The following is a 23971-nucleotide window of genomic DNA, read 5'->3' as shown; positions in this document are numbered from 1 at the left end:
TTTGGAAGACAATGAATGCGGCAATACGATTTTCAATAATAACGTTAAAAACCAAAGATAAAAAAAAACAAAATTTCTTCAAAGACCGTAGGTAAAGAACGATTGTGGAACTAAAAACTGTCTGGGACTGAACAGTCACTGAATTGATATCAGGGAGGAAATTACAGGCATGGATGAAATCATTATTCTTATTGTGGCATAATATTAAAGCAATCTAAAACGACAGGTAAGTATTTCTAACAAATAGTAGCGAAATTATAGATTACGTCTAATTTCATTAAAATAACCTTGGATGTATGAAAGTCGCTTCCTCCTCTCATATGACCCACTTGCCATCAGCTGATATTTTAAATTCGTTAATATTTCACATTTCTGTTACATTTCATAATTCCACAAGCAAGCGGTGAACACTTTATATTTTGAAATGTGCTCATTTGGTTATTCATGATCTTGCTGTATCATACATGTACGATGATTAACTCTGAAACACTGTTGGTAAAATTTGAGCCAAACCGTTGCAATGACTGTTTCATGTTTGATGATATTTCCGCAAATAATATACCTATTTGGTTGATATGAACACCGTTTATTTCAATAAGTAAGTAATTGGTCATATGTGACTCACATAAAAATCACGAAACATTGTCACAAGAACGATTAATTAAGCTATTATTATGGTTGTTAATAACAATGTTCAGCATTGTTTCTTGAGCATGTTAAGAATTACCTATACATAGGTAAGTACCTACTTGATAAAATTTGTATATTTTACAGTTTCTAGAATAGTACAGTTTCGCGACATGATTTTGAATACAATGCATGTCTTTTGTTCTCTCGAGAGCAAATGACGCACAAATTTTTCCATAACGACACTGATATTTCGCAGAGTTTTTTTCCTCGGGGAAACAGAGGTCGATCCTTTGTGCTATTTCAGGAAAACCTGGAGTTTCGCCAATTCCAAGCGGACTTTCGACGTATTTCGACGCAGGTCTTTGATCGGCTTCTTGTTAAAGGAAAATAGATCTTTAGTCCTTACATTATGCACGGAAATCCTTATCGTTAGGTGACCATGAATCTACGAATTTCAACAACGTGTTTTTAATGTTTCCTTTGTTTTTAAATACGAATAATAATCTAATCTAATTAACGCACACTGTACACATACTAATAAAAACTATATTCGTAAATAAACGTATCTAGTCTAAGGTATTCGATTAATTAGAAATATTTCACATTTTGTATGTGTTTGTATCGTTATCTTGGTTTAAATACAGTTTAAAGACACGTACAAAGTAAAATATTTCAATATCGTGCTCGAATATAATAAATTTTGACTAGAGTAGACATCAAATTAATTATCTGGCTTTAATGATGTTTCCTCATTTTTATTAATTATTTTATTTTGTAATGGCCTGAATGTTTTTTTCAGGTTTTTATATAATAGGCTCATTTTCCTTATATTATATATCTAAAATATTATTTATTTAGTACATTTACGTATGCCATTTGCACAATAATGTGGTGAATGTACAGTTTCCTTTCTGGTTTAACTATTTTAAAAGGATTTTAATAAAACACAACAGGTCACAATGAACAATGCATTTAATGGTATCGTATTATGAGCAGGCCAGAGTATACGTTATCTGTACAAAACAATTTCCCGCTCTCACGAAACAAGGGTCATCATAGCGACGACAAGCAAAGAGTTGCATCATAATTCATAACACCAAGTCAATTTCCCCATAGTCTCTAAAGGTGTAGCTACACAGTCCTTAGTCTCATGCTCATGCCTTGTGTGCATGCAAGATCGTGTGGATGGGCCAGATTAAGAAGTAAGGGAGTCCGCGGCTCGTTGTTGTGCGAGTTGTGCAGCGGCACAGCAGTGTAGCATCAGCGCGGTGAGCGCGCATGCGCGGCCCTCCCCGCCCTCCTCACCGCTTGCGTCTAGGGTTGACAGCTCTTCACGAACTGCTTGTAACTAGAGAAATATATATTCATGAAAAAATGGGCAGGCAAAATATTATTGTATCACCATATTTTAATTTAGCAAAATAAAGATTTATTTATTTACTTATTTGTTTAACAATAAAAATTTGATCTTATTTTTCAAAATCTATGATCAACTTTATAAATAAATTGGAATAACTCATGATATGTCTTCAGTTAAAATATATGACTCAGGAATCGCGTGACTGCTAATTGTATACCTTTTCTTTCAACCGTGGTATGTTTACGTCGGCTTCCGTCACATTCCCAGCATTTTAGATGTGCTGCGCCCAACTAAACCATACCTAGACCGAGTACTGGACGCAGACCCGTACGACGTGGGATTCAGGAAAGAAGTTTGACGGTTCTATAGCTCAATAAGCTCCTACCATGTCGTGTATCTGCGGCGCGGAGAGGCTAGCGGCCAGGTCGGGCGCGGAGTCCCTTGCGGCCGCGAGCAGCGCGTCGGGCGGCAGCGCGCTCCGCAGCAGCGGCGCCAGCACCGGGCGGGGTCGAACCGTACCATGTCGTGTATCTGCGGCGCGGAGAGGCTAGCGGCCAGGTCGGGCGCGGAGTCCCTTGCGGCCGCGAGCAGCGCGTCGGGCGGCAGCGCGCTCCGCAGCAGCGGCGCCAGCATCGCGCGCACCCCGCCCCGCGCCGCGCCGCGCCCCGCGCCCCGCGCCGCCCACGTCGCCCCGCACCCGCCGAACGGGCTCGCCGCCTCCAGCGACTGCCTCCTTTGCGACACACACACTGCTCTTCAAACGTGTTGCTGCCCTCGTGCACGCATGCGGAGGGTACTTGACATGCATTGACAGTCGAGATTCGAGTATTTTGATAACACTCTATGAGTAAGTTTTAGAAGTGAAACTTCTTTAGGTGCGTTGAGAGTAAAGGGTCACGTCATGGAGTAAAGCGACGATTTTGGTATCTTTCTATCTAGAGAAGTTTCACTTCTGACACGTGTGCTCTCTTTGAATCTAAACAAGTTTGACTTCTGACACGTGTGCTCGGCACACGCGCTCTTTTTTAAGTATGGGATATATCATCAAGATTTATATCATTATAAATATTTTTTTTATTTTGTAAAAGTCTGTATCTTACGGAATAAGAATTTAAGGTTTCTTAAGCGAAAGCAATAAATTACGAGTAATTAGGAAAATTAGCTTTCCATTCCATTTAATCAAAAAAGCATTCTTACATTCATAGAATGATAATTTCAAACAATTGAAACATTAAATAGTGTAGTCTACATGTTTGTCTACCTGGGTGTGTGGCTCGGGGAGGGTGGGAGCGACCTCGAGGAGGCATTGGCTTTAGGCGCGGACAGGGAGTGTGCTGAGCCGGCGCGCCGGAGCCCTGCAACCAGCGCACTCATTGCTCCACCGACTACATCACAAACAAAACGCATTGGTTCTCTCTGCCCTCGTAAACTAACATTGGACATGCATACAGGAAATAAATTCGACGTAAATGCACATTACCACTCTCATAATAGGTCAATACTTACTGTGACAAGCTTGGGAACAATATAGACGAAATTTACACAATACATACGCAGACAATGAACATCACATAATAGTTTCAACGATTACGATCACAATACGGTGGGGATGCGCGAGGCAATCTGGCCGATCTTAGATTTGAGATCAGAAATGCATTGCATTGTTCAATTTCTCAACGTGAATCCTTGAAATCAGAACAATTACGTTAATGAAGTTTCTTAATGAGGAATTTGGGGGTAAACACATTAACTGGTACGATTAATCAGAATTAGTAGGTGTTACATATGACCTAGTGCAGGCTATTAGGTGTGCGGTAATTGGATACACTCGAGAAAGCACGGCGAAATTGCGTTGGGGTTTTATTGAAATATATTTTCGAAAGGGTGGCAACACTGAGTTATATGATATGTTACAAAACAAAATTTCTTAAGTCACGTCATGGGCTGGATTGCACAGCACTTTATGAGTAATTTAAAGAGCGATGTCTAATTGTTTTGTACATTTTTGCATTATGAATTTGTTTTTTTTTTATTTGAACTTTGCATTAACGGCCAATCCATAATATGGGGATGAGATATGGACATTGCAACTAGTTTGGGTCGTAAACAAAAATAAAAATCAAAACCTGCTGATAGATATCGAGGAAAATCCAGGTGCTAACTACCACTCCTCAGTATTGAATAGTTCGTCTGTACACAAAAAGAAGCAAATCAGAAATTTTAAAAATGTAAGCAAGTGCGAATAAAATAACGGTGAAATATTTAACAGTTCAATATGGTTGTTATAGCTTTAGTTACGTTCTAGCTATAGCTTAATTTAATCGAAACATTTTTTTAAATAAAATCAGTTATGTTTAAAAAAGCAAGAAGATAAATGTACTTGTATGTGTTAATTATAAAGTCAAGTGCAATAATTAAGTACTTAACTAAATTACGGCTTTATGACAAGAAGTGGTTAAATTATTGCTTACTAGCTAAAAAAATGATTGATAAAAAATAAACCAACAGTTAACTATAGCATATAGCTGTAGCTGTGAAACAACTATTAAAATAAGATATCAAATATAAAACGCAAAATCTACGCTCCATAGTATGTAAGAACAATACCTTCTTCGTGAACATCAAGGGAATCTTTTCTTTCTGCTTTCTCATCATCATCAGAGTCAGGGTCGATGACATCAGCCTCAGTCATGATGAGTTCTGGTGGCTGGCACCCTGAACCCGTTGATGATTCTGTGATGAAAAATGTACAGGTTAATTTGTAGGTAGATTCCTTTTCCTCATATAATTATTCAATAAGTGATTTCGAAATTTACCTTAGAGAATATTTCCTAGAAAACATAAAAAATTCCGAGAATACTGATGACTTCCTTAAAATTTTATACCTATGAGGACCTAAAAGTAATCTTAACACCATAACATCTTGTAAGAATAGTATCTTCATGTCATCTAATCTTATATTTCCTACCACAGAATGTAAAATACATGGTCAATTGGATTACGTTTTAACCTTTCTTTTTACTTTTGATAAAATAAAATTAGCGATAAAATAGCGATTTCCAACCATTATAATATGGGTAACTAATACTTGTAAATTTTACTTAAATTGCAAAATAATATTAACAAATCGAAAAGTTTGACTTGAGTTAATATAAATCATTTTTTTCCTTGAACATCTCTATTACGATTAAACTGACGCAAAGAAAATAAATCGCATAAAAACGTTAGAATTAATTAAGTCCAGTTACCAAGGTTATAATCGAGAGGCAGATTTTATAATAAACTGTATGTTTTGTATGAAAAAATTATATTGCAGTGTATTTCTCCATGTTATTGCGAAAATCGCACGAAGCGCTTTAATAACCGTTTATATCACTTACGAGATATAAAGTAGAGCACTAGTTTTCCGCAAATTATTCACGCAAGAGTATCTGGGTTTATATGAATGTATCAGTCATCTCTTAAATTCCTATCACGATAGTTTTTATTGTCTTAAGAACACAATGCGTTAAGATCGTAATAATATGCATTGTTATTATGTAATTGCCGAGTATCTTTATAAGATAGAAAAGAGATTGTGTACTTTCAAATTCTTCTTCTTTTTATGATTCTTAAATTTTAATTTCAAGGCGGACCAAAATGAAAGCGGGAAAAATAAACAAAACAAAACCAAGCTGTCAACATTAATTAACAGTCATAATTAACTTAATCGCTGTCTTATGCGTTTTTACCAGGAAAAAAACATTAGCACTTTGCATCCAGGAAAGTCAGTGACCGAATCCAACGTTTACATACGCATGACTTGGCTGAACGAAGCAAAATATTTGGCAAAATATCAAGGTGTATTTTAAACCCGGACACGTGCAAAAACATGCCCTTTTCAAGCATAAAATATGTATTTACGCACATGAAACTGTAACAAATAAAATTGAATATTCCAATTTGTTTGGATGACAGTCGTGAATTATATACGCGGTAGCTTATTTAAAAAATGACACGCTCTTGCCAAGATAATTGGTATTTATTTAAGACAATATTAATAATAAAATCTTTTTGTATGCTTTTGTGAATTTTATTTAGATTAGATATTTAATCGAAAAACAACAACTCTCCTGACGCAGTCTAGTCGGGTCAAAAACATACGCTACGAATTTCCTTCCGACCTTAGATTACAAAATAAAATGCAGATGGAGCATGTCAATCGTCCGTCGCCCTTGTCAAAGAAAATACGAAATCAAAAACGAATACGAACCTCCGGCAGTGCTATAGCGATTCTAGTGTCATGCAATACGTCAAAATGGGTTTGATATTTTAGTAAAAAAATGCTGTCTTGTGATATTAAAACGCTGTAAAATTTGTTCCCGAAAACAAACAAAAAGATAAAACATAGTTTTACAGGTTTTCTGTTGATTATTTGGCTTATTTAATTTTATATACAAATAATAATTTTACATATACGAAGGAATTCAAAACTTCAACGTATGCTGCCAGTATTTTGAAAATGAATTTGCCAATTTTAGGGGTAAAACGGTAAAATGGTTAAAAGATCTTCGGGGTTGTGCTGTTGGATTTTTCGATCGTGAATGTGATTATTTCTATAGTGCAATAAAGGTTCATGATCATTATTAGATTATTTTAATAAGCATTATACATTTTTTTTTATTACTTTTATAAAAAGCGTCATAGTCGTTTTCGCTCGCGATTTAATTCATGTGAACTCCATGATGGATATGATGAAAATTGAAAATAAAATGTCCCGCATTCTCGATTAATAACTACCGCTATTCGCATTCATATTATGTTTTGAAAAATAAAAACTGTTTTTTAATGTAATTAATTAAAAATTGAATAAAATTATTTTATCCATATTTAACTTTAGTAGATAGGTGTTTTATGTAACAAAATAATTTTTGCAATATTATAAAATAATAATATCATAAACCCAATTTATATTAAAATAAAAATTAAAACATGACTGCTAATTTATGTAGCCTACGTCACTACCACCACTACCTTCATAATTCAGATGATTGCAATGACACCTCACAACTCAAAATCGATCCAACAGTTTATACTGCAGGGCGTGTCAAAGAAATATTATACATACATACACTCGAAAAACATAACCCTCTTTCTTCCGTAGTCGGGCAAAAATTTGGGAAATTTTTCAATATCTTGTAACATAACACGCACACAGAAGCACCGTGTTCGTACAGTGCAACGGCGAAATGACAGCACACATAGCTTTATGGAAATGACGAAAAATCATTCGGTTTAGTTCGGCAACGCTCCATCTGTCTTTTATTTTGTAATCTAAGCTTCCGACGTTATGGGAACATCGGTTAAAACATCTAGACTGTTTTCGTCACAATAAGCCACTTAAGTATATTAAAATGACGAAAAAATACAAGTACAAAGATTACAGAACGAAAAGAATCTTTAAATTAATCTTTATTAAGGAAACGCTGGGCATTTATTAAACTGAATCAGAATGTTTCTATAAACAACTTGTTGACATACTATAAGGTCTTTCCACTTTCGCTTTTCAAAGACTTCTTTGTGCGTTCTGTACATCATGTGTGGAAAGTTTATAGTGTAATAATAATATTTATAGAGTTCCTACATTTGCAACGTGAAGCGTTTACATCATAAATTGGCACATTACTTATCTACTGCGAAGGAGATAATTAGAGTGAAGCTAGAAAAAAAGTCTTCGGTTACCGTTGCTCTTAATTACAGCAATATAATATTAGGTAACTTTTGGAGAACGTTAAAAAAATTTCAGAATTAGAGAAATTACACAAAAATTCGAGGTTTATTTTGGTAGAGACAAAATCTTAATCTGCTTTTGTCTCTGAGAAGGTCGTTTCAAATAATGTTGCTTTGTCTTCTCTTTTTCTTATTTCCAGATCTAAGGATGACAAGCAAGTTTTGTCTCACAAATAAGCAAATTTTCACCAAAAACTTTTATAGCCAAATTGAAATATGTACCTACTAAAAAATTCTTTGGTCGTAAAATACTCACACACAGTTTAGCGCACTGGACTTGTATATTGCAACATAATTATTTATCATGTATGTTATTCGTGTAAAAATTAATTTCAAAATAGCGTCATACTTGGCAAGAAGTTTAACTAAAATTTGTTCCAAATTATAGCACATATTGCAGTATAACTATTTATAGGCTTCGCTTGTAAATACACAAACATAAATATTACCTAGAAGATAGGTGATATATTGTATAGGTATATAAGAACAGGATCTAGACTGCATTAAAACTTCTACTTTCAATATAATCTGTGATAAGTTCCAAAATACATAAAACAAACTTCCAAGAATAAATACCTCGATCTTGTTTCGGCACACATGGAGAGGATTCTTGACACTTGGCAACACATTTCTTATGGCAACATAGTCCGCAGTTCCGACATTGCATCGCGTCCTTCAGCCAGATCTAAGGAAGAAATAGAGTATTTCAGTAAATAAATTGAGAAACTACTATATATACATAATTATATTGCAAGAATGTGGCTCATTTCGAATTATATTACTTTACAGTAATATACACTTACGTGTTATGATCACTTGGAAGGTGTGAATTTATTGAATTGGCACGGAACTTTGATAAATGTACAAAGTTTGAATTAAATCTGTCTCTTTAAAGTTTGTCAAAATCGTATAGAAGAAAATAAACGACCGAGAGCGGGTAGTTGAAAAAGACGTTGGTCGCTCAATATAAGTTGTGGTCCATGTAAAAAACGCTTGAATTTTTTCGTAGAATAATCTTATCAGGCCATTAAATAGTACATATATTATGTTATTATTGGTTATTAATTCAAAATTTGTTTAAATTAGGCATAGTTGATTCCGATTTATCATGCATGTATAAGGGTCATGCATGTCAGTAGGTGATTATTTGATGATCAAATCACCAATGCTTTTCTAATATATTTAAATATGTCAAGCACATTCATTTACATTTTATTTTTGTCTGGAGACTTTAGATGTTTATTATTCATCATCATCAGCCCGCATACGTTCGCGCTGAAGAGACACGGGCCTCCTATAAGGGTAATAAACACAAGACAGGGCTCGAAACCCTCGTGTGTAACTAGCTTATACTACTGTTCTAGATACCTTCTTATTGCAGAAGTCGTATTGCGTAGATCTATGTAAGTGCGTCCACACAAAGTCGTGCACGGGGGACACTACGGGCCGAACCACCACCCTCCCACTCCCACCATACTAGTGCATCACAGAAGCATAGACAGTGTTCAAAACCCGCGTGTATAGACTATGGCTTGGACTGTTCTATTTACCTTCTTGTTACAGAAGTCGCACTGCGTAGATCGATGGAAGTGCGTCCTCACAAAGTCATGTGCAGCTGGCACAGGGGTGGCGCGGGAGGGGGGTGCGGGGGCACGTGCGCGGGGGGCGCTACGAGCCGCACCACCACCCTCCCACTCCCACCATACTAGTGCATCACCGAAGCATAGACAGGGCTCGAACCCCGCGTGGGACGCTAGCTTGTGGCTTTTGCTGTAGGGAATTAGGGAATTTTGACTTGGCCAGTTGTCTATCTATAAACCTATCTAGTATCTATACACACATATCATTAAACATTGAGATAACTTTATCTATTGTTGCAGGAAATTGATCCTATTCTCTACTCTACAAAAAATCTATTACTAAATTTCCATGTCAAAATTTTTAATTATTTTTAAATTTATCTACAAATGTTCTTAAATATTACATTTTGAAATAAGCTAATTTAAAAGAGTACGTACCTAAATTTTATATCAACATCGGGTGGTAAGAATTGATATCGCTTCAAATGATGAGGAACTGTTGAGTCTTGACATTCTGAAAGTAGCGCCGCTAGTGGAATATTCAAATATCCCAACAATACTTCTTCCTTTTCACCAGGTACTGTCACCCAAACATTAATGTTAAGATATTTGTGATTCTCATTTAGCTTGAAGTCTGTTTCTTCGTCGAAGGGTATGATAGGTTTTAACTGGACGCTTTTAGTCCAAAACATTTGGCAAATTTCGACATGTTCGGTTTGTCTCGGTCCTCCAGTTTCAAAGGCTTGTTCGTCTTCATCTGCAGTCACTTCCTTCTCTGATACTCTGCATTCTGAAGAATCTGTCCTTATGATTGGAATGTCTGGATGTTTGACTGTTTTGTTCGTTATCGTTGCTTGTCTCAACGGTGTGCTTGCGCCAGAAGCAGGGGGAGTGCTCCCAGCTGAACTATCGGAAGACTTATTTTCTACAGAACATCTACGCTTACGCAAGCCAAAGTTCGTGGGACCTATTTGATCGGTGACTTTAGTGAGTTGACGAGCTATTTCAATTTTCTGTTTTCCTTGTGTGTCATTATCGTTTTGGGGTTCTATCGTTTTAGATGGTGAATCTGTTTCCTGTAAAACAAATAATACAAGTCAATCACAATTGGTGGTGGTTGTTCGTTTAATAATTATTTTTCATTAACCTTTGACAGTTCGGATTCATACAATAAATTTGATCATATTCCACACGTTTGGTAAAAATTGTCAGTCAAAATTTAAACAGAGATATAATAATTTCCTATCACTTTTACACAGAGAAACAGAAGATTTTGTAATATTTACAAACTATAAAATAAGTTAAAATTACGTGTATATTATTCTTCGAAGCCGCAGACCGCATGCCTTGCAATCGCACCCCCTCCATAACCTCAGAGACCCTTCGGAACGAGAAGTTAGTGCGCAGTCGTTTTGGCTCATCATCTCTTCGGGTAGCACCACCTGCTCCTCCGCGTCTCACTCGCACTGTTACTGCGCGGCGTTCGACACTTCTGAGCAGTTTGCCTACCTGTGGCAAGTTTAAAAAGGTTTTTGGTCAGTTTTAAGAACGAATAGGAAGGAAAAGGGACTGTATATTCGATATGAACTAGTTTTAAAACCAATATTTTTGGCCGATTTCATAGCTCTATCAGAGACAATAATCAGTGAAAATTAAAGCCGTTAAAGTAGATTATAAAGTTCAGAGAATTAAGGCAATTACACGGTTCAACGACCTTAATGATTCTGTCACTACATTTGAATTTGTTTTTTTAACCGCCCTCTATAAATATACATCGTTGTTGAAGTAAAAGTGACCAAAGATTATGGAATTGTATACTGTATCGTATTGTATCGTAATGTGTTAGTGGTTTCTACCTAATTTATGTTTTCTCTGAGAGGCAGTAACATATTACATTTATGAATAGTAAATATTGTGTACTATGTATGTTGTAAATGAAATGTAGGAAGACTCATCTTTCAACATTAACCGTTATAAGCAAAGTCTTTACTACATGACCCATTCTGGAGACCTTAAGATGACTAAGCAAGTAATTATAAGTTCTAGAGTGGGGAACAGTTAAGAAAACACCGATTTAGAAATTAATTTTATTCAACACGGACTCTACTATATTCTGGAGACCTGATGATGGCTAGGGTGGAGAACATCTCACCTACAGAGATATAAAAGATGGAGTACATTATTTGACGTAATTCTATAGAACGGCCTCTACCATGTCATGGTGTATCGAATGGTAATGGTGACCAGGCAAATGTATTTAGCGTTCTCTGTATATCTCTTCATACCTAGTAGGAATATATGCATGCAACCTACACACACCGAAAAAAATAGGGGAACGGACAAGAAATCACGTTTTTTTCGACTTGTTATGTATTTTGTAGTTAGTTCGGGGTTAATTTTTTAAATCCTAATTTGAATGTTGGGTTGTAGCATAAAAACGCCTTCGTCACAATTCATATTTTATTATTCCTTCACTTGGTACATTCACTTGATAGTTTTCTTAAATCTTACATAAATCACAAGGCACGGCTATTAGACCGGACTCTCAGTGGAGTTTCGTTTGCAAAAATCGCGGACCTAAATCTGACTTCTGATATATATTGTATAGATCCCAGACATCCTATAGACAGATGTTGCCAACCAGTTTTGTGGTCCCCCTGCCCGCACCCCGGTAATTAAATATGGCATACAAAGAAAAAAATAAAAATTTCCAAAACATGCCGTGTGGGGTATCAAATGAAAGAGCTTATTGAGTAGATCACGAATATATAGCATACTATATACATTTCTTACACTTTCTCTAAGATTTTTTAGAAAATTTACGAAAATGGTCCATTTTTGAGTTTACTTTAAACCACTATAGATTGAAAACTCATGAATATATTTTTTAAATTATTATTTTAAATAATTAACAATAGTCCATTGTTTACGATTCAATATTTCGTACAGTGAAATAGTTGCATGGGGGAGTGGGGGGAGCATTGAAAGATGGCGAGTATATTTTCAAGTTCATATAGTATATAGTTATTTTCATCAAATCCACCACATAGCTCACTTATATTATATTACGAACTATTGAATCATAAACAATGGACTATTGTTAATTATTTAAAATAATAATTTTAAAAATATATTCATGAGTTTTCAATCTATAGTGGTTTAAAGTTAACTCAAAAATGGACCATTTTCGTAAATTTTCTAAAAAATCTTAGAGAAAGTGTAAGAAATGTATATAGTATGCTATATATTCGTGATCTACTCAATAAGCTCTTTCATTTGATACCCCACACGGCATGTTTTGGAAATTTTTATTTTTTTCTTTGTATGCCATATTTAATTACCGGGGTGCGGGCAGGGGGACCACAAAACTGGTTGGCAACATCTGTCTATAGGATGTCTGGGATCTATACAATATATATCAGAAGTCAGATTTAGGTCCGCGATTTTTGCAAACGAACATCTCCTTGGAGCCTGCTCTATATGGCACTTATAGACCGCACTGGTCGGCTGTTTAAGATCAATTGCAGGGGGGGTTCACTTAGAAGATCGCTCTTTTCGAAGAAAGCAGAGCCATCTATATGACTGAACTAGGAAACAATTATACAGAAGTATCAAAAAGTGCCAATAGATGTCACTACCATCATAATAAAACAAACGTATCATGTTTTTTTAACCACAAATTAATTAATAAATAATAAAATAGGTATAGCCTGTTTTATATTGCATATAAATAATATAATTAAAACCATATTATTACAGTCCTGATTTGATTAGTCACTGTTTAGTCTGTGGTGAACACTCCACATATGTCAAAGAGACACACAAAATATGGCTGCCGGAACGTGCGTTATCGCCTGTTTTTGCTTCCTCATATTTTGTGTGTAATTCGTGGTTTTCCGAGTGTGTTCTGTTTATCAGACGTTGAGTTGAGATTACTCCTCCGTCCTGATACCGAGACCAGTACTTCACTTTTTCCTGCCGTGTGAAGAAATTGTGCGCCGGTGCTATAAAACTACTTCGCGAAAAAAGACCTTATTTTGTTTTGTGTGTGGTTCCATTGCGATCAGCATCAACACGATGCCACACCGCTGCGCAATTTATTATAATAAGTACAAAAATTATAAAAATAGAAAATAAAATATAATTCAGAACCGGCTTCTTTTATTCCAATATCAACATCATTGTTTTTATACCTTGACGAACGTCTGAAATATAAATGGATGCCAACAATAAATAAATAAATAATTAGTAATCCATACCTACCTACTATAGTACCTACCTACTTGGGGGTTAGTTTGGTGTTCAGAAATACAGAGGGCGCTTAAAACTGTCATGCATAAAATATCCGAGAGAGGGTTCTCTTTCTGCCGTATTATTATAGTACTCTTTGATCAATTGGCTCGCTGATCGTCTCTTCAAAAAATGTAAGCGATCGACTGACAACTAACCAACTGGAGGGGAGGTTAAGTTGTAGATTATAAATTATAAGGCGGTAGATTATAAATACCAGAAAACCTTGTCGATGGAAATGTTCTATGTATGATTTTAAAATCTGTAACACGAATCTATTTCTTTTTTCCTCGGAGAGTCACTGCAAAGGAATTATTGTTATATAATTTATATTTTTATGAATCACTAGCTTTCCTCCGGCGGCTCCGCCCGCGGTTTCAAAAAAATTGAAATTCCGGTGGAATTTCCGGGATAAAACCTATCCTATATTACTCGTGGATAATGTAGCTTTTGAATGGTGAAAGAATTTTTAAAATCGGTCCAGTAGTTTATGAGCCTATTCATTACAATCAAACAAACAAAGTTTTCCTCTTTATAATATTAGTGTAGAAGAAATCATCGGTTCACCCAGTTAAAAGTGCGGAGGTAACGGAACCAACAAAAAATTCAGTTGAATTGAGAATTTCGTCCTATAATGGCGTCGTCTAAAAATGTTGCTATACGTTTATGTCAGTTTTGACTTTCCTACGATTTTATACAATAATATAAAATTAAATGATTTTATACAATATAAAAAAATTGATAATAAATTGATTTTCGGCGGTATGGCGACCATTTGGAACTGTCTGAAAAGTATGGCATGGCGATTTTCGTACATGGCTACTGGACGATGATTACCTGTGCAAAAATTAGCCTGGTACAAATGGTTGAATTTTTTTTTTAAATCAACGCATTCACGTCGGTATTGTGGGCTGTAAATTACACCGGAAAAGTATGGCATGAAACTACCGCCTACTTCTTTTTTATGGGCTATCGGTAAATCCTAAAATTTTTGTGTTACAAATCGTTTGCCTTCCGTAATTTATCCGACGAGTTCGACTAACGCCCACGCGACTAGTCTGCCGGTACCACTGTTCTGACCATGATTTTTCTTTTTGTCATTGCGTACTAAGACCACTGTAGAACCGGCATCCTGTTACAAATGGCCCAAAATTTTGTGTCAGTATCTCCCGGCTTTGGATTGTTTTGGACTCTTAAAATATACGATAGAACAGCAATTAATCTTTTTTAAAAAATATTCAAGGCACAGGGAAAGTCTGGTTACTGTTTTATAGGTATGTGTTTTCTGATAATATTTTACTGTCAAAAATTATCAACACTGGATATTATTCAATGACGCCTTTCAAAAACAAAACTAATTTACAAACAGATTTTTATATCTTTACATACCTATTTTTAACTTTCATTTCATGAACTGCTCATGTAAATACCTATAACAATCTGGTTTAATTTAACAAAACATTCAATTCGGTGAACTTTAGCGTTATTTTGCAAAAAAAACCGCACGTACAGTCCCCCGTCCGAGTAGAACTGACACCGTCAAATTTCGTCGAAAATATGCAATAGAGGTGAGGTTTTATGTGGGTTTTATTATAAATTCGAGATTTTTCTTGATAATTTAACGATAATAATGAAAATTGAAAAAACAATCAATACAAATTGTTACAAATATCATAACATATTTTTTGGTATAAATTTCATGTATAAATATGTAGCCGTTTTCCTAACAAAATGCGTTTTATGTTCAAAAAGGGGTTGATTTGTATGTATTTTTTTTATGTTTAGGCCGTTCTAAACTGAAAAGTAAACAATACACTTTGTTAATTATATCCTTGAGTATCACATATATTTTTTTTAAGACAATCGTACCAACAGTTTCCTCAACAAAATTCAATATGTATAAGGTGTTTTTCGGTTTTGACCATAGTGATCACCTTAACCATGTTACTTACATTAGATTTTTGTACAGTTTTCATTCAAAGAAAATATTTAATATGAAAATTATTTTATACGATAAAAGCTATAATTTCTTCATATAGACGTGTTTGTCATTACTTGTACATATTTACACAAACCTGAGCAACATTAGCAACTGGCTTGTTATCAATAGCCAGTACGACATCATCTCGGCGCAGATCAGCTCTATACGCCGGTGACATGGGCACCACAGTGTCCACTAGCACGACCCCCACCCCCTGGCAGCACACGAGCCCGAGCGGTCCCGTTACAGCTGGCAACACTACGTCTAGCACTAGCACGCCACGGCGGAGTGATACCTAAAATAATGAGTAGTTTAATAGAGCGCTTTAAATTAAAACGATTATAAGATTTGCAAGTACACTAATTATTTTACGAAGTCGAAATAGTATGTTAACTACAAAAATCTTAAAGTTAACTGTATAATCTATTTAATTTGTTCTTACGGCCTTTTGAAAAGAATAATTCCTTATGAAGTAAAAATTCTTTTGCGCGCGCATTGAGAATAAAATTTCAAGGTCGCGTCATTGCAATACCGTCACGACATAGAGTAAGGCGTCGATTTCAGTATCTTTGAATCTTGCCAAAGAAGTTTCACTTCTGACACGTGTGCTCAGCACACACTTTTTTAAGTACCAACTTTTTCGATCAAATAAGCTGTATACTACTCGCGTTATAGGCATACAAGACTAACTACAATAGCATCTGTGAAATGAATAATTTTAACTTACCCAAGCATGAGAATCCACCGCTAGAGCTGCTCGAACTATCCCATTATTTCCTGACCAATACAATCTGCTCACTTCCACGAGTCTTACAGTAAGTCGTCCGTGAGGAGTCGGTCCATCTTCACCTTCTGTACTTCCTGGCTCAGATTTCGGGAAGAACGGTTTATACCTATAAATAAAGCAGAAGAATATTTCAGTAACACGACTACCTAGTTCAAGTTTCAATTATCAAGCTCATGATCAACTTATCGAGCCGATTAACAAGAAATTACCAGTATGGAAATTTAGACGGTCAATTATTTATGTGGAGCTGGAACTCGTTTTTTACTTGTCTATGTCAGTCTTCTTTTTTAAGGCACAAATAATTTAGTTCACTGTTTTTCATATGGAGGTAAAAGATGAAAAACAGCCTTGTTCTAATTTAGTACCGAGATTAACTTTACTTATTTAAATCGAATTGTTTGCAATCCTACATCTTGTACGTCATTGATAATGCGGAAGATCAATGTGACCTAGCGCTATTGAGACAAAAACGCAGCAGAAATGTTGTTTAGTTCTTTAGTACCATATAAGGGTTATACCGTATTTTGTAATTAGGAAGTGTATGTCTCTGTGGGGCCGCTTGTCGTATATGGGCAGCGATTAGCGCAGCGAGTCACGGCTTGAATTGTCTCCCTTGAAAACGGCTTCACAAGTGCAATTTCAGATTTAAGGGATCAAAAGCAATCAGGATTAAAAGAGCAGAAATATTCAGTTCTTGTCAGGCCATACCGTATTTGGTAATTAGGAAGCATATGCCTCTGAACGGCTGCTCGCCTTATAATATTGGCTGTGACTAGTGCAGCGACTTCTTTTAGGCGCATTGAGAATAAAATTTCAAGGTCGCGTCATCGCAATACCGTCACGACATAGAGTAAGGCGTCAATGCAATACAAAAAGGCGTAAGGCATTTGAAAACGACCTCACACGAGCAAATCCACTTGGGGGACCAAGAGTTATTGGGATAAAAACAGCAGAAATGTTTAGTAGGTGTCAGGACCATACCGTATTTTGTAATTAGGAAGCGTATGCCTCTGAGCGACTGCTCTCCTTATATGAGCAGCGACTAGCGCAGCGAGTCTTGGCTTCAGCTGTCTCCCTTGGAAGCGGCCTCGCACACGCAGCTCCAATTTGGGGGGAGTTTCAAACGCAAGTGCCCAGTGCGTGTAGGGCGTGCGACGGAACATCACTCGGACGTTGCCGCTGATGCTTTCAACTGGATTGGAAGCAAAAAAATTTAACGGATTTAAAACTTGATTTAATTTCTGTACAATATAAGAATAAGAATAAAATAAATTCATATAATAAAAAAGATACAAGATGTCGCATACATTGCAGCGAACATGGTCATTGGCTGTCTATCCCACTTAAATTTTTGAATGAATAACAGTCGCAAAAGAAATATGAAGACAAAACCCGGATATGATGTAATTTTTGCAATCTATCCATGATTTCACCACAGTTCATCCAAATTAAAACCGATTTAGACTACATATACCTAAACATTAAAATTCAACTAAGACTATGCAGCAAGCAGCAATTTCGATAACTGTATCTATAAGCATGGAACTAATGTTACTACATGAATAAGGCGGTTATTCTTACCAGTGATAGATATGTTAGCTATCTTTCCAAGGAGCATAACAGCATCAACTTCGATTCTAAAGCTGCCATCGTATGATAAATCTAGCCGTAAGTCCAAGGAACGCAGTCGAGCTCCGTCTTCTTCAAGTTCACCACTTACAAGGCGAAGGTTTGAAATGCTGGGAAATTCTGTACCTACTTCTAATGAACGCAACTGAAATAGAAAAAATTATAAAAATTTCAATTATATGTGTAGGTAACTAGTCATATGTAGGTATTAAAACTAGCGGTCAATCATAATACCGTTCATCTATATTCAATATAAGTTATTCCTCACTTTTATGGCAACAAGAACTTGTCCATTGATATAGTATTGCAATAAATTTTCATGACCATGTTACGAACGGAAGGTTTCCATACTTTTAGAGCCGTCTGTGTCTTATCTATACTCAACGTTTATGAAAGTTTTATGTTATAGTTGAGACTTGTACCAATTTATGAAACGACACGTAAGACGAGGGTTTCCCTCATAAATGCATAATAATAAACCTAAAGGCACAGGTACTAAAACCGGTATCCTTTCCGTGTTTGATAGCAGTTGACGAGACACTTACATTCATAATACATACATACAATGACTTATCGACCCGACTTATTAAGACAAATTTGTTTGGCTTAAAAACCTAATTATTACCCTGAATTTTTCTATTTCTAAAAAATAAGTTTTCTCGCCTACATGACTCAAGCCTGGCAAAACGAAAGCCAGGAATTTACCTGATTTTCGTGATGCAATTCTGGAGTATGTACAAAGTTTCTATAACTTCAAAACCATCTTACTCACCGTTAGCGATTCGAAGATCTTTCCAGAAGAAGTTTTGGCCAGTAATTCAGCCAGTTCATTGGCCATACGCCTTCTCAACCATCGCGTATCCGCTGTACTTTGCTGGAAAATGAATTGCAGCATGGCGTTGAGTGCCCCTTCGGGAGTACTGCCCGCGCCGCGCGTTAATTCATTCAGGATCTCCTGGAAGTAATCTTCATTTTTAGCTAATGGTGAAATAAAATAAGTCGTCTTCTCAAAGATTTTTTAAAAAGTGTTCGAAACGTCGGGAATAATGATCGTCTAAAAAACCATAAAAATCTTTGATTTCTCAGTGAAGAAAACTGGCTAAATCTAAGGCTTTTTTAATACTAATTATAAATTTCATATAGAAAAATAGCAATCATAACTTTTTAATTAGTTACGACTTTACTTTGATTTTATTTTATGCACTTATTTACAGCATCGTTTTTTCAGGTAAAAATGTTAATTGAATAAGTTAGTAACATGAAGTGTCTCTTTATGCTCGCCGACCGGAAATTAAGGCGAAAGAGATTAAAGAGCAAGTGATTGAAAGGAAATGACGTTGTAAAGGCAAATAAATCCTCTTTGCTAGAAAACTCAATATAAAATTAATTAAATTTTGTAGACTGTGGTAGCGGTTTACTAGCTATACAGTTTTAGTAAATTTTGGAACTAACATCGAACATCGAACCGATATTTGCAAATATTGGGCCGAAAAAGTTAAGCGTTAAGTATAGGACATAAAATATTATAATACTTACAGGTGGTAAAGTAATGGGAATGCTAAAATCTTCCTCCATGGGAGTCTTCTTCTCAAAGGGTCGGATAAAATACAGGAACAGTGCTATCGGCACGGCGAGCGCCGACACCGCACCAAACAGCGCCGACATTACCAGCCACCACCAGTCCGGCATATTGTTTATATTTACTACCTGATTAAAATATATATTCAAACAAAACATAGCTTTATTTGATACGAACTTAGGGGTTCTACAGTCTAAAAAGCACAATTTTTTACAATTTTGTTGTAATTGCTAAAAAAATCGATAAGAATATATTTTTATGTTCTAAACCTACACTTAATTGGCCAATTGGTATTGTTAATTTAGGATGTAATTAATTTAAAAGTAAGACTGATCCTACTGTAAGATAATTTCTCTTACGAATTGGAGATATAAGTTTATTAAAGAATACAGACTTGGATTCAAATTTCATCTCATAAATTCACATATTCCTCTGCGATGTATATGAACGTTTAATTACGCTACGGTTTTAACTTATTTGTGTACAGCGACCAAAATCAATAATACATGTAGCACTTTTAAATGAAACAGCAGTATGTGATCACTTTAAATTACGATACGTTTATTTCAATTTATCCTACCTACAACATAATAGAGTCTCTCTTAATAGTAGGTATAGACATATCTAAGTAATTTTGTTTACCTATGCGTTTATATAAATTCTTTAAGTTGCATATTAGAGTTTGAAAAATAAGCATCTGATAAGGCTCTCTACTCATAGGCATTTTCCGCCTTTCCGGCATGAAAAATTTATAAGTCGACAAGGTGTCGAGTTGATCAAAAAGTTTTCTTTTTACTTTTTATAATGTAAATCTGAGGTAATGAGGTATGTTAATGACTTCTTTCTCCTGGGAAATCTGTTATAGAGTTCTATTGTCTATGTTGGTAATAAAAAAGTCAACCTATTATAAAATCAATCTAAGTAGGAGTATCTGGAATCGTCAAAACATTAAATAAAGTTAATTATTGCACATTAGTCTGCTAATAAAAAACTTTATTGATTCATCCTCTTTTTTTTACAATAGTTCATGAATAAATTAGCTTAGCTCTATCATAATAAAGCTCAACATTTCAATGAACAAAACAAAAAAAAAATTAAGCTTCTTTACAAAAGCTTTTGATGAATTGCAACGTCAAATACTAGACAGTTGACTCAGCACAACACTGCCCACCATACACTAAAGTGCAGTAACAGCAAAATCACGATTTCGAGTAAAACGCATTTAAAGTTAAGAATTGATTTTAAAAAATCAACAGAATGATAAGCAAAAAAATTTGAATGCAGAAAGGTTGTAAAGGCATAGGTTCACACGTTAAAGCAATAAAAAAAAATATATCTTAATAACTGAATTTATTATGGCCATTTATTCTTTTTGGTGCCTATTACTGCATAGCCTTTTTTGTAAAAAATACCATTTTAAACTTAGTAAAATGCAGCAAAAAGCCCTATTACTGCGTTTGGATCAGTTATTTTGTCAAGAAACCCAACTAACATGCAGTAAGGTCAAAAAAATACTGCATTTTAGTTAGTTTTTTAAGAAAAAAGTGTTCAATTTACTAGTGCAGTAAGAAAAATAGCTAGTTCACAGTTGCAGTATTTAAAACATTAACTGCACTTTAGCTAGGAATAATCATATCTGTGTCATTATGCTATCCAAACTAATCTGCAGTAATGCTGTATTTTACTGCGTGTTAGTCAGTTTATAATGATAAAAGAATGTTAAGTATTCACAACTAAAATGCGACAAGCTTTGATTTTACTGCATTTTAGTTGGGAGTTCGTGACAATAAATTGTATTTTCTTAATTTGCAGTAAAAATAGCTTGTATGGCGGTAAATTTTACTGCGTATTAATTTTTTTTTTTAATTTTTTTCCAGAAATATAAAACTATCTAAAGAACTGTAAAATTATATTGCTTACTGCATTTTAGTTATGAAACCTTAAAATTTAATCTGCAGTATAATTTATACTGTATTTTAGTTGGGAAATCACGCCAAATTGTTAATTTTTTTCGTTTGCAGTAAGTGAAAACTGTTAAATAAAAACCATTCTTATAGTCTTAGAAATAAGTAAGTTAATTCAATAGAAAGCTTAAGAAACCCGCTTTCAGAATCACTAATAAAACGAAAAATCACAAAAGGGCTGTTACTGCTCTTTAGTCTCTGGTGGGCAGAACAGCACTCGGCCATTTCTTGTAAAGCCCGCTTGAGATGAGATTATTTACGGTAAATATTTACCTATGTTTGTTATATGTTATTTGTATGTCAACAAACAATCAGAAAATTCAGTGTAGAGCCTTATGTAGAGCATAGACTTGGTAGGTAAGTAAACGTATACGATTCGTTTCCTTATGTTTAATCTGTTTATGTATTAACATTAACCAGTGAGATGTAAAAAATATCTAAAACGACAAATAATTATAAACCATATGTTAATAAGACTGAATGTTATTGTTAAACGCTATTGAATATTACATATTAACACATAAGCCTATAAAATAAAGCAAGGTAAAATAACGTTTATCTTGTATGTTTTCATTTGTTGAGCGTACTATTGTTTATCCGCTAATCCCCTGAAATCTCGTCTAAAGGCGCGAGAACACGTAAGCAAAACGGCTCAATGTTATGCTTTCCGAGGATACGAAGATAGATCGTAAGCGCCTGGCAATAATTATTGGGCAAATATGAAAACGTCTATCGCTCATGTTTCATAAAATTTACTGTGTCAAATTTGTATCTCGTGTAAATGAAAAAGAGAACATCACCACAATTGGATGATTTTGAAAAAAAAAAGCTAAAATATTATGTTTTTAAAATGTATTTTATCTAATACTTATGTAGGTATTTTTATTTACATTAGTTGTTTTGTTATTACTACACCCTATATTCATTCATTATATCAAGCTAATTTGCATATGTTATAGGCAATTACTTATAAATATAATTGTTACATGTTTTTTAAGTGACGAATTGCGTGACTTCCTAAATAATAAAGCTTCATTACGTGATACCTAGAACGCTATCTATACACCTTGTTATTGTTAAAGTGTTTTTAATATAAATTAAATATTAAATAGTACCATAGTATAGATAAAAAAAATAAATAAAAATATTTTTAAATGCAATAAAAATATCTGCATTGGCTCTACATATTATGCCGGTGCAATAATTTTCAAAGCTAAATAAATTCGGCAACTCTTACTGAAACATCCATTGAAATCATGCACTAATTCCACACATTATAAGGTTTATTTTTAAACACACCCTCACACCCTTGTTCACACGTCCCACATCACACTCAAATATGAAAGAAACATCGAGTTTGTTACGCCAACTCACCTGCTAACAGATTTACCTAAAACAATATCCTCTACATAATTATCCTTAATCATTAAACAACAATTGACATAGAACTTTAAAGGTCATTTAAATTTAAATTTACAGTTCTTTATCTAATGGTAGGGTTTAATTCTAGGGAAATTATAGGTGGATGCATTTTAGTGCCAGCCGGAAAACCGGCGGCGGACGAAACTCCCTGCGTCACTGAGACGAGCTGTGAAATTGTTATGTTGATAAAACACCACAAAATTGCTCTGAGCATGCGCGGACTTTTACCAATTGAGCTAAAGTTCATACGAGGTGGAGCGTGTCACGGTCTGATAATTATCCCGTGCCCTTTAAATTAACTTAGCATTATTTGATTTAGCAAACATTTACACTATTGTTACGATCAATTTTATTGGGTTGTAGACTTTTCTCGGTACACAAAACGTTGATTTGTTAATTTGCGTGACGTTGTAAGGACGCTTGCGCGCGTGCCGAATCAATAGGCGACCCCTGATAGGTAACAGGTAGGATGGAAACTACTGATAGAGGCATACGTTTGACAGAGACAGATCGAAATCACTTTATAATAAGTATTATTGTGATACATATACATCAACCTTGTATATGTATGCCACAATATGGTATAGATTTTATGACTTGTTCAAATGTGGATAATTAAATATGCGGGTACAAACAAAAGCGATGCGTAGAGATTGGAATTCGTACATTAGCTTTCGTACCTTTTTTATGTTAAACTAGAAGTACCTAACTAATTATTTAAGGATCGTTTTCCTGATCGTTATTTTTTTATTTTATGAATAAAAATATAAGCCTGTTCGTGAAGGACTGGCATACCATTTAAATGGACATTATTTTACACATGCAATTGGTATAACCACGAGATTTGCGTTTTTAACCTCCAATTATGACTACTTAGAAAATATTATTTCAAAGTTGAGAAATTTTCAAATAATGAAAAGTTCAAGACCACAGATCGCCATGTTATTATTTAATATTTACGATTTATTTTAGTAGTAATA

At 34.9% G+C, this 23971-nt stretch overlaps 1 protein-coding gene across 10 annotated transcripts; it reads right to left on the bottom strand.

The window, feature by feature from the left end:
- Positions 1-1584: 1584 nt before the first annotated feature.
- Positions 1585-23136, bottom strand: Pdzd8 (PDZ domain containing 8). 10 transcript variants are annotated; one of them, XM_090119438.1, is made up of 15 exons: positions 22944-23136; positions 19563-19733; positions 18799-18981; positions 17979-18171; positions 17379-17589; positions 16338-16503; positions 15705-15905; positions 10651-10848; positions 9778-10415; positions 9310-9529; positions 8336-8444; positions 4598-4723; positions 3252-3375; positions 2376-2723; positions 1585-1978 (listed from the first exon to the last, which is right to left on the bottom strand). In XM_090119438.1, exons 2-15 carry the CDS (start codon positions 19713-19715, stop codon positions 1945-1947), a joined length of 2904 nt encoding a protein of 967 aa, XP_089975564.1. In that variant the 5' UTR covers positions 19716-19733; positions 22944-23136; the 3' UTR covers positions 1585-1944. The 10 variants fall into 10 exon arrangements, 6 of the variants coding, with proteins under 6 accessions (XP_089975564.1, XP_089975561.1, XP_089975567.1 ...); XM_090119435.1 differs by lacking the exon at positions 22944-23136 and adding an exon at positions 22807-22895; XM_090119441.1 differs by lacking the exon at positions 22944-23136 and adding an exon at positions 22807-22895 and having other exon boundaries at positions 2510-2723.
- Positions 23137-23971: the final 835 nt, after the last annotated feature.

Source organism: Colias eurytheme, chromosome 3 (genome assembly GCF_061535395.1).
Source record: "Colias eurytheme isolate Ceu_HAF_F1 chromosome 3, ilColEury1 Martin Lab GWU primary, whole genome shotgun sequence".
Lineage (NCBI taxonomy): Eukaryota > Metazoa > Arthropoda > Insecta > Lepidoptera > Pieridae > Colias > Colias eurytheme.
The sequence above is the reverse complement of the archived record's forward strand: the minus strand, read 5'-3'. Positions and strand labels throughout refer to the sequence as shown.